Here is a 12,833-nt window from a genome sequence, read left to right as displayed (position 1 = left end):
ACAAGGCTTTGATAGAGGTTGCCGTCAGGTCATGACTATGGGCTGCCACATGTATCACTAACCTCCATTAGGTTTGTTTCCTAGTGGATTTTACCTACTATGATTTTAACAAGACATTATTTAAACTTATGAACGAAATACACATCCCTTAATATATTGATGATTGAGATATTGAAGTTATATTAAAGGATTAGATTTTTCTTTTTCCTTAAGAAAAGAGGGGATTACCCTAATTTCGTAATTACTAATTACAAATATAACTTTCTGATGAGATGCATAATAATTATGTTATCTCCTTTTCTTCTTTATTGCCTTCTATTATTTAGGAGCGTAACTTTATAATTCTTGGTAACCTTCTCAATCTTGAAATCATAACGATTACACGAAATAATTAACGACCTTTTTTATAATGAAGATTTTCTTTTATTTAGGCTACCGTACTCTTTAAATTTGGAGAGTCCCGATGCCCCAATATGAGCAGACTATATTGTCTTAACCGGGTCCACGTTGGCTTCATAATTTTGACTTGAGCGTTACTCAGGAAACCATACCTCCGACTGCTACTTGACAGTCGTTTTGCCACAAAAAGAGTAGAACTCTCAGGCGTAACACCCGGTGGGCAAAAACTCTGGTGGGCTCGAGGTTCAAACTAACAACCTTTGCATAAGGCCTAGCTCAAGTCCTCCATTGCCAATATCTATCGAACAATGACACAAGTGGGATTCGAACTTAAGTCCTCACTGGAAAACCCAAGCCTCTTACCACTAGGCCATATATAGTGGATAAAATAATTAACGATCTGGTAAACATATTTAATATTGATGGTAAGTAAACACATTTAATAATAAGTATAATAATTCAAACATACAGTTTTATACAGAAAATACTCATCGAAAAGAAAAATATCGAACCGATCTGATGAAGCATCTAATCCTTTCATCGGATCGGTTCGATAATATCTTTTAAAATCTCATTTAGTGATTTATTTAGTAAGTGAAACTCCATATTTTATTAAACTTGAAAATACTCATCGAAACGAAAAATATTTTCATATGATTTTTGTGTGTGCCCACACATGCACACGCACGCGCTTTTATTTAAGTTTATATTATTCTTTTTACATAAGAGAAACTGATTCTTAAATCCTATCTCACCGCTTTGACTAATAGGTTGAGAAAACGACCAAGTGTGATTTCCAATAAGGCTATGTAAATGATGAAAATTCCCCAAATCTTCGCAGTTTGGGTATGGGATCTCAATGAATTGCGTAGCCCGCCTTTACAGAAATATTATTACCAAAAGAAATTGAATTGATTCAAGGGTTATTTACTTTGCTTGTTGGTGTATTTGATGGACTAGAAATGATACTATCTTCTCAAGCAAAATTCCAATGGTAGAGAAAACTTTTCAAGATACCAAGCCTCTTAAGGTTTTTATGGATCAAGATTACATCTACATTCAACACACTTCTTAAGTAATTTCAATCGTATGTAATTACTCCATTCGTCCCATTATAAGTGTCATAGTTTGAGTTTTCAAGTCTTTCTTTTGCAACTTTGACCGTAAATATTTTTGTTTGTATCATATAATACTTGATGAAATTTATATCAATGTAAAATACATTTAAAACCCAATCCATTCATATATTTTACATCAAGTATTATATAACACAAACAAAAATATTGTCAGTCAAAGTTAAACAAAAAAGACTTGAAAAATCAAATTATGACACTTATAATGGGACGGAGAGAGTATCAAATAATGTGACTGTGGGTTGCTTTTTGAAAAAAAGAAATTAAATCATTAAAGAGGTTAAATTGAAATTGAAGTCAAAGTTTGAAAGAATTGAATGATTAATTAGTGAAAAAATTATCCTCGGTACTTGAACTTCATGATTAGAAGGAAACGTTAATGGTATCCAATTACTTTAGACAATTGACACGACAACAACAAATTAATCAAACTCCATGGGCCGGGTAATGCGCAAGAACACGACCACCTCGATTTTAGTTTCCACTAATTAATAAAAGTTTTGCACCAAATTAACAACATTGTTTTGTCTCTTAATAATTAATCATCCTTTAACAAATCAACAACGTCACATTTCCGTAAAACCATAATCACATCGCAACTATGAACAAATGCATCCATCACGTGGATACAGTATAATCATAACAAATGTTAAGATATACTACCAAAGGTGCGTATTCGATTATAAATAATTAGTTTTAAACTAAAAACTAACATGCTTAAATTCCGTCTTATGTATAGATTTAAAGTACTACAAGTGTTTGTGTGATTTTAAAGTTCGTTATATAATTTTTTTTTCTTTATTTAACATATCTGTATCAAAGGATTTCTAGTCTAGTTGTATTAAAGTGTGTAAGAAGGTATTCCAAGTGATTAGGTGTTCTACTCGAATGATGGAGACGTGTAGATTTATGAATAGGTTTAAAGAGTGGTCTTAATTGTATAGTCTTAGAAAATGATTCTCCTAGTCAACAAACAAGTTTCAATCTAACTAAGTTTAAACTAAAAGACATACATTGATATTCATATCTACCAAATAATCATCTATCAAACAAATACACACTTTAAGCAAATATATAAGCAGTAACCTAATCAAAATTTATACCAAATGTTAAGAAAATGATCAAATATCAAATTACTAATAATAATAATAATAATTTAGTTTAGGTTGCAAAAGTCGTTAGACGATTGTCTGGGGAGCTGGGTGTACTTGGAATAAGGAAAATTAATTTTTGGATATTATATATGTCAAATATTATAACCTTGATAGTCATTGATTAAAAAAATGATATTCATTCTTTAATATTATAGCAATACAGATTATGTTTTATTTTCTTAAGTAAAAATTGGTCCAAGTTGACTAACTAGATCTGATACTGGCTGAGGGTAACCACTCTTGATTGATTCTTAATAACTATGCGGAGTTAAAGAAAGTCACCCTGGTGCCATACCTCATAGCGATTACTCAGAGAGTACTCAGTTGGTATCAAAATAAAACCTACAAAGTCTAAATGTGGCACCTTAAGGCCATCCATAATGTTGTAATACCCCCGCATAAGATTGCCATTTGTTCGTGAGGTGTGATGATAACTTCGCTCCCTGTTCGTGAGAGGTGATTAACTCGTCATGAATGGACTCGCAAGCGTGGGAGGAAGCCTTGTGAGCACCCCCCCCCCCTTTTAAAATTGGTCATTCTCTTCCATTACATCCTTTAATGATAACGAGTGTGACCACAATCCTTACCTAGGTAGTGCTTACGTGGAAACACTTTTTTGCACACACTATACCATTACCGATGCCCTAAGTAGATATTAAATCTTAAATTGTTTCATTCATAAGGAAGACACCAAGATATTAAAAATGCTCGGTCCTAGATAGCACAACACGTTTGCACATTGGTTGCAAATAAGAGAAAACTTCGTAGTTGAGCATGCTTGGATGAGAGTAATCTCCGAATGAGCGACCTTGACAACCCTAAAGCCTAGAGCCCTTTGTGGGCAAAGTAAACAATATTAATTTAGGGATATGATGTTAAAAAAAATAGTATCAAAAGTACTCCTATTATGTTTACGAGGGTGTGGCAAATCTTATCAAGTATGATAATTTTCAAAGGGCATTTTGGGATATCATAGGCAAATATATCTCACAATTCCGTCCATAGAAGAGATATTGTGACATAAATAACGCCTCCCTCAAATATCAGCAAATATAATTTGGGTACATTGTTTGTGGATGAGAGAATAACTCTACACTTAAATATGTGTGAGCCTAAGAAATTATAGGGTGAGTGTCTTTCTAAGAAGTGACCACTTGAGTTAAAAGAACAAAATCGTGAGAATCTAATTATGAAAATTGTTGGATAGAATTCATATTTTCTTTTTGCTAAATCTGTATTTAAATTTATGAGGATAACCGCCCATTTAGTTAAACGTTTTTATATTTTTATGAGACATCCAAAGAAGTGTTATTGCTAAAAATGCTTATCTAATCATTAAAAAAGTTAATAAATCCAGGCCACGACTAAACTAAAACTTGGGCTTTAGACCCCTTTTTGAATATGGTCTTCAATTTAAACTAAAGTTTGACAAAGAAAACCTGCTAAATGATAAAATGATCTTTAACTTATTTGAAATATTCGTGGTTAATTATTTTGATTTGTAACAATAAAATATGAAAAAAAGAGCAAATTCTTGTTTCGTTTTAGACCTCTAAAGGGATTGAGATAGTGGTCATGAATAATTTATATTTGATTATTGAAGATGGATATATTCCAGTGTTGTAAAAATCGTTAGTCGGTTGTCGGACAATTGGGTGGGGACTAGCGATTAATCAGGACGGGATTAATCGGATCGAACTTTAATTTATATTTTTCAGTTTTATATATACAGGTACACATTTTTAAATGTAATTTTCAATTTTATAAATACATGGACATATTTTTGCCGAAAAGTGGCTGGAAACCGTTGTTTTTGCTGGAATCTTGTTGAAAACCGTTGATTTTGGTCGGAATCTCGCCGAAAACCGCCAATTTTAGCCGGAATTGACCGTTGACTTATTAATTAGCCGACTAGCAACGCAAAATTAATCAGTGAAATAGAGACTAACGATTAATTGAAGATTAATCGGTGCCTATCCGGGATTTTTGCAACACTTTCTATCATTGACATATAGGTTTTTGGATTTCCAAAAAAAATTATTTTATCTTTTGAATTTTATTAGCCTGCCATGCAGGATCAATTGAAACTAGCCAAACTATTCTTACATGCCGAGGTACATGTACATTTTGATATATCTATACAATAGATATGCATGGTCAGGGACGGATTTATTCATGTGAGTACCGGGTCAAGCGAACCAGGTGTTTTTCGAACCGTAGTGGAGCATTTAATAGCGACTTTTTTAGCGAACCATGTGTTTCTGGGCTGAACCATATATATAATTCGTTTCAAATATATACATAAAACATATACTGGCTTAGTGGCAAGGCGTGCATTGTGTTTGAGTGCAGACCCGGGTTCGAGTCTCACACAAGACACAACCTTATTTTTTTTTGCCTTTTTCTTTTGTGCTCTATTACCCTTATAAACCTTTCTTAAAAACCCTAAACACCCCCAATTTCCCTCACTGTCTGTCTGTCCACCTCTACCGTAGAGAAAGAAACTCGCCGAGACGCCGACCACCTCACAGTCACACAGACAGACGCCGACCACCTCCAAATCTCCAATTCCATCTGTAGCTCCCACAAATTAAAAACCCTAAATCCACAATACACATCCTCCGGCCTCCGCGTTCGCCGACGGTGACGACTCCGACACTCACAGTCACACAGTCACACCAGAAACTCGCCGTCGCCGTCTCACCGATAGTCCGATACCCTCCGGCAGTCCGGCCTCCGCGTTCAGGTGCGTTCCCGAATCCCGCCCCTTTTGTAGTTCGTTAGAATGAGACTTTTGATGATTGAGTGTTCAAAAAAGATGTTAGTTTTTTAGGGCTTTGAATTTTATTTTTGCTTTTACAGAACTTAAATTTGATAGATTATGGACCGTTTTTTATCGAGAAGGCCACGAGACCCTTCACCATCTAGTAGTAATAATCTGGCAAGAGTCGAATTGGATGATCTTCCATGGGATCCTTCAGATCGAAAGCCGATTTCATCATATCATCCTAATCAAAAAGATGAAATTAGAAGAACATATTTGCTAAGAGGGCCATGTCAACCTATTGGGCATAATTTCCCGCAACGAGATTTTGCTAACTTGGCCACTACATTGCTAATGTGAAAGAAGATTCGAGGTTTGACAATCTTAAAGGGGTAAGTGATCTTGCAAAAATGATGGTGGAAACAAGAAAACACATTGATTATCCGTTGGTTTATCGTTTAATAAAATTGTCACTAGTTCTACCGGTTGCAACGGCTAGTGTTGAAAGAAGTTTTTCTTCAATGAAGCATGTGAAGACGGAACTACGTAATAGGATGGGTGACGGGTACATGAATGATTCTTGCATTTGCTACATTGAAAGAGAGTTTTTACTACAAGTTTCGATCGAAGATGTAATGCAACGCTTTCAAAAGATGAAAACTCGTAAAGAACAACTATAAGGTTAGTTTTTTTTTTATTTCGAAAGATTATCGTTTTTAAGTCCCGTGTTTTTTTAGTTTCTAATGATGATGTTTTTTAGTTATTATATCGTTTTTTATTATATGATTAATCTTTCTTGACCCGAACCGTTAAACCAATCCGAATCGTCAACCCGACCCAATTTTTTTATACGCGTTCTTATATATTTAGAGCATCTTAAAATAGCGAACCAGATAAAAAAAAATTCTAAATCCGTCACTGTGCATGGTGACCCAGTTACACCTACGTTCGGTGTCATTTTATTCTATATATCTTGAACATTTTACTACTTTTCGAAAATAACAAAAGAAATTAATAAAATCTACTTTCTGAAAGATTTAATCAAGCGAAGGGAACATGGAAGATTCTCTCATGAGCTCTTCAAAGTCCCATTCTTCAACTTTAAGTTCATCTCCTCCCTCCCAACAGTTTTCAAACCCTTCGGTCATCGTATGTACTTTGTGCTTGTTATCGTTGTACCATTGGTTCATGACGATATCATCAAGATTTTCGATTTTTATATCTTGATTGTTATTAGTCAAGTTATCTAATGGTGGGATATTAAAAATCTCATCTTCTAACTCTAAATTCCCACCAAAGATCTCATAACAACCATGGTAACTAATCCCATTACCATTCATGCCAACTTGATCTGTACCATAGCATGATGCATGTAAGATGGACATGTTTGAGCCGTGATGATCGTTGGTTAAGGGTAATTGTTCTATCATTTGGTTTATGTTCAGGGTTTGCAAAGTTAACGATGACGATGATGAAGATCTTCGTGTTGCATCCATGTACATAGCCATGATGTTGCTAGAGTCGTGCATGGACATCAATCCGCCCATGATGTCCCTATGTTCGGAAGATGATGAATCATGACTTGTGTTAGGTGACGATGAGTTTGATTTAGAATTTTTCAATCTCTTTTTTACCGTAGAGTTCCAAAAGTTCTTGATTTCATTATCTGTACGACCAGGCAATCTTGCTGCTATTTGGGACCATCTACAAGTTAAGGAAATAAAAACTCATGTTAATTTAATAAGTATATGATAATTATATTACACGTAAAATACTGTATGAATGCATGCATTGCATGGGAGTTGGCTTCATTTGTAAACAAACTACTGAAATAGACAGTGGAGTATCTTCAACTCAAAGGTTATATGTGGGCACACACCTTAACCTCTATTATCCCTTTCACATTGAGCTTTCTATGATTCTATCAATGCATTAAAGCATTGTAAATCAAATCTCTACAAATCTTTCTAAGAGTTCGTTTTCCTACCATAATATCTTGTGGTCCGTCTACCCAACACGTATGCTACAATTTAACTGTTTACATCATTTAGCAAAGTATTTGATGTACGGGTCTCCTGAGTTTTCTAACAAAGGTCTTAGAATTTGCAAATAATTATAGAATATATGATTAATTAAATTGGATTTTTTATTTTTTGAACAACAATCAAATTGCAAAACAATTTAACAAAAATCAACTCTTAATGTATTATTAAATTAATGTGTATATATTCATTTTCCCGATAACTAATCATAAATAAAATGAAGGTTTTTAATTTGGTGTGGTGTTAAATTTTACTAGTGTACCATGATGCATTTTATATGTGATAATTATGTCCAAGTTAATCTTTCTTCGGTCCAATTATGGAAGAGATAAAACTCTTATTATTTCTCATTCTCCGTTAATGATTTGCTAGCCGGTTGAAGTCAAAAGCACAAAGATTAAACATATAATCATGCGATGACTTTGACATTTTACTTACTAGATTATTATATGATGAATCATGGGTATGCATCTTGTATATTTATAAAAAAATGTTCTGCACACATGATATGTGTGTATGTGAGACAACGTTATGTATCAAATTATATGTTTCCATACTATATATTGATCTAGGGTTTGAGAGAGATGTCTATCTCTTATTTAATCATATATATGTAATACCAAAATGAAAGTTAAAAACTTATAAAGACTAATGTCATCAAACGCTCAACTAGTTGTTACTTTTAGTTGGGTTAATAGATTTTAATAAACCCAATTTTTGGACGAGATTAATTCCAACTTAAAAAATATTTATAGACAGTCCCAACTTTGAATGTATATTTTCCACCAATAATCTAATACGTATTTTCCACGTCATTAAAAAGCTAACGGGGTTACTTTTCATTTAGCTAGCTAATATGAGATTGCTAGAAAAAATACGTTCAAATGACTGTAAGTTTTCTGAGTTGGGAATAATCTTGCCCAATAAATAAAAGTTGAGATTATTAAAATCCAAAAACTCTGTCTGTTAACACGAAACGAGAGAATTTGCGGAATGATATTGATCATAGATTCATACCTGTTGCCAAGAAGGGAATGAAGGTGAATGATTACTTCTTCTTCTTGAGGAGAAAAGGCACCACGCTTAAGGTCAGGCCGCAAGTAATTGATCCATCGGAGCCGACAGCTTTTGCCGCATCTTTGCAAACCGGCATTACGCGCAATGTCACTCCAGCAGCCGTGGCCGTTGGTAATCATGTAGTTCATCAGCTTCTCGTCTTCTTCCGGTGACCACAACCCCTTCCTCATCTTCATTGTCTTCGCACTCGTAATCAAATTATGCTGCTCGTTTGCACCTCCTATTGGTTTCCTCATGTTCTTTATATGTATCTGTATACACACGCACACAATGTGTGTAAAGTGTGTGAAAGAGAGATGTAAGAACTAGGGTTTGGTTTGATCCGATGGAATCTTATAACCTTCGAAAGTGGTTCTGATTTGGAGAAGTTTATTACTTTATAAATAGCCAGTTGTTCCTGTGTTTGTTTGTTTATGAGAGAGATGTGGGTCGTTGAATGGGATTGGTTATGATTATAATGATGACGGTAATGGTGTTTGCTTAGAAATGGGGTCATGAAAAACAGAAAATATTGATATAATATATATATATATATGAGAAAATTAACGTAAAATGAAATTAACGTGTTAAACGTTAAGAATCAAGTGGAAAAAAAATTATATATACAAGTAGAGTAATTACATAATTACTCTATGATATAACTACATACTCTACTTGTATATATTTAATTATTCTATCTGATTCTCACGTTTAACATATTAATTTCATTTGTATTTGATCTAAATTATATATATATATATATATATATATATATGGGAAGAAAACAAAACGAAAAAAGAAATGCTTAAACTTCAATTTTGATGGACAATGTATGCATGAATGTATTTGAATTAGTGTCATGTATGGTATGATAATTAACCCGATTAAATTTAGACAAGCTAGTTCGTTTTTCTTTCAGTTTTGTCCTAATACATCTTAAGTTTCACAATTACTTATAATTTGACTTCAGTTAGAGTAATTTTCTTTAACAAAAAAAATTTTTCACATAAAATTTCACTACTCTTTTATTTGTAAGAATTTGAATTCACTATCTCCGTATATTTTGAATGACCAAACACCATGCTACTAGACCATTAAATAATATATATGTTTGACATTAGTTTATTATAAGCATAAAATTAAGTTAAGAAAGATCACCAACGGGTCTATAAATATCAGACAACTAATTTTTGCAAATTGCAACTCCCTTAGATGTTTTATTTACTATAAATGCCTATGGACAGAGATTTCCCGATGGATTACTAGACGGTTCTTTTAAAACTTGATCGACATATATTCTCCTGTAAATCCTTCAGAAAGTCTAATTTCCATAATGAATTAATTCACGAATGATTCCTATGATATAACCATATCATTAATTTGATTTTTCGTTTCTTGTAAGTTTCAAATTTAGTCAAATGTTATGCAAACTGGTAACACCGGTGATCATTGACATGGATAAAGTTATCTTTTTCAGTTAAATGCTTGTGAAATGATTAATCTATACTTACATTGTTAAAACTAAAATGTTAAGAAAAAAATAAAGAAAAAAAAACACAAAAGTCTATAGAAACCACAACAATCACCCAATCCCCTCCCACCACATTAATTCCAATCCCCATAAGAAAAGTCGCGAGTCACTACTCAGCCAAGAGTTCATTGGTTTTGTGTAACATGGATCCCGCCTCATCTTGCCATGAGCTAAACCAATTAGCGTATAATTGTAATTGCAATAGTAATTTGTATTTGTATGTGTATTGATAATTGTGATTAGAATAGGATTACAAAGATGATAATTATCAATTTACATAATACTACCTCTTAAGTACAACATGATCTATTGATAGCCGAAAAAGTGATTTAGATCTCGACGCTAACAAATAAAAGAAGACTTTTATTTTTAAAGCTAACTACTTTTAATTTTTAAAAAATATTAATGCATTTGTAGGTCATCAATACCTAAATTCTAGTTTAATTAATTAAGTCTAGTTTAATTAATACTATTAAAGTAACAATTTCACATGTCATTCAATTAGATCATTCACATAAGCTGCTTTGTGTACAAGTTTTCATTTTTACAATTTCATATTCATGAATGATTTGTTTTATATTATTCGTTTATAATATTTATATATTTTTTGAATTTTAAGTTTATAATTTATTGTATGGAAGTTAATAATACTTAGATTCCGTGTACCCCAACTATCGTACTAGTTTCATGTAGCAAAATTTCAAAGAGTCACAATATATAAATTCTTACAGTAATACAGAAACAAATATATATATATATATATATATATATATATAGAGAGAGAGAGAGAGAGAGAGAGAGAGGTGATAGGGAAATATGTGGTGGCCGTTGGAGAAACGAATATGGAGAAACGGTTCAAAGAAGGAGAGGCTGTTGTCTTGTCTTTTGACTCCTTACGTTGTGTTTTCCCTTTTCAATCATCCCTTCAGTATTAATTAATCAACAACATATTTAATTGACAAAAATGTTTTCATAAAACCAAATAAAGCTTATAAACTTACATGTTTTTTTTGTTCACAACAAACATTTGTATATATACATATACATATATAGCTCTACACGTATAAATACACACACGAAACATACACTCTAAAACTATTTATTTTTTATTTTACATTGTTTTCATAATCCAAACATTATCGAACCGACGCCTGAATTACCTCCCCAGTAGTCGAATCGGTTTAAAACACCGGGCTATGTTGTAAATAACTTAAAAACTAATATAAAGGTGATGGAAAATATGAGAAACCTTTAATGCATGTTTTCTTTCGTTAGAAAGGTAAGATATTTGCTTCCACTACACATAATATCTCTTTACATAAAACTATATAAAATTAATCTATATACACGTGCAGTTGAAGATTACAAGTTGTTATATATATAGATTAAATAGATATAAATATACCATTATTATTAATTCGTAATATCTATACACGTGGAAAAGAAGATAAACGAAATCAGAAATTGGGTTTAAACTTTTAAGCCATCTATTGTGTAAAAGATGGGAAAAAAGTAGAAAAGACTCCAATATGTGGGGGGCATATCATCATTACCCCCAGGAAATCAACACAAAAGAAATAGGAAATCAATAAACTCGTCATAATATAACTTTTATAAAGGTTTACGGCAGGGGAAAATCCTCGACATGTATCGTCAACTATTTACGCCAGACATAATATCAATCAAATAAGAAGTTTGATTTTCATAAGAAGGTTAAAAATGAGGATATTTTAGTCTACTACCTTAATATTGAAAACCAATTTAATTTAATTTCAAAACCCACTTAATTTATCTTGAAAAACCACTTAAATTTTCACTCATCTCCTACAACCACCGGCCACCGCCACCACCTTGCCGGAAAAGTCTTCGGAATTTTCGCCGGAAAATAAAACACTATGAAAAAACACAATGAAAAACACAATTAAATAGCACAATGTAAAAAACACAATGCAAAAACACTATGAAAAAATAAAACACAATTGTATAACACAATTTTGGTAAATCACAATTCGTAAAAAACCCATGATTTTTTTTTATATTTATATAGCAATATGATACTCATATAAAAGATAAAAAACACTCGTTATTAAGGTGAAATTGTTTTTAAAAAAAATGTCGTATAAAAAAGTTATGGACATTTTAAAATGATGGGGGAATTTGACATGTATCTTGCATGTGGAGAGAGATAGTCAACAAATATGTTATATCTATTATGCAATTACCCTTGTTTTACACTTAATTTTCTCTCTAATTTAATCTTAACCATTCAAATTTAAAATGAATGGATAAAATTATTTCTTATCCATCCTACAAAAACTAATCTTCTTATTATAACTCAACCCTTAAAACTGTAACCCGTTATTAAACATCGAATAGAATTTAATTAAACCAAAAACTTTCCTTTTTTACAGGGGAATAACATCACAATATTTTAGTTGAAGGTTTACAATATAATAAATAATTTGATCACTTTTAAGTTTTAACTTGCAACCGATGATAACCACTAATAATCAGCTAAGACTAATTATCAGTTTGCAGACAATTAATTTGCTATAAGTCATGCATATCTCAAGAACTTTAAATAACATTTTAATAACGTTACATATTTTTTTCTCTTCATAGGGTAGGCGCCACCCCCACCAGCACCCACGCCGTTGGACCTTGTTTGGGGGTGTTCCCCTTAAGCCCGTGTGCATTGGCACATAAAATAAGAATAGTCTTAAACGAGGTTGTAATCCATGGCTCCAACTTATT

General features: G+C 32.4%; 1 protein-coding gene across 1 annotated transcript; it reads right to left on the bottom strand.

The window, feature by feature from the left end:
- Positions 1-6,378: 6,378 nt before the first annotated feature.
- LOC143546325 (transcription factor MYB83-like) lies at positions 6,379-9,082 on the bottom strand. Its single transcript, XM_077038016.1, has 2 exons — positions 8,510-9,082; positions 6,379-7,154 (listed from the first exon to the last, which is right to left on the bottom strand). The coding sequence occupies exons 1-2, from the start codon at positions 8,803-8,805 to the stop codon at positions 6,488-6,490; spliced, it is 963 nt and encodes a 320-aa protein (XP_076894131.1). The 5' UTR covers positions 8,806-9,082; the 3' UTR covers positions 6,379-6,487.
- Between the last annotated feature and the right edge of the window lie 3,751 nt (positions 9,083-12,833).

This window comes from Bidens hawaiensis, unplaced genomic scaffold, assembly GCF_021521415.1.
Source record: "Bidens hawaiensis isolate Kalapana, Puna unplaced genomic scaffold, B.hawaiensis_p1.1 tig00014334_1, whole genome shotgun sequence".
NCBI lineage: Eukaryota > Viridiplantae > Streptophyta > Magnoliopsida > Asterales > Asteraceae > Bidens > Bidens hawaiensis.
Note: the sequence above shows the minus strand (reverse complement) of the source record. Positions and strands in the feature narration are given on the sequence as shown.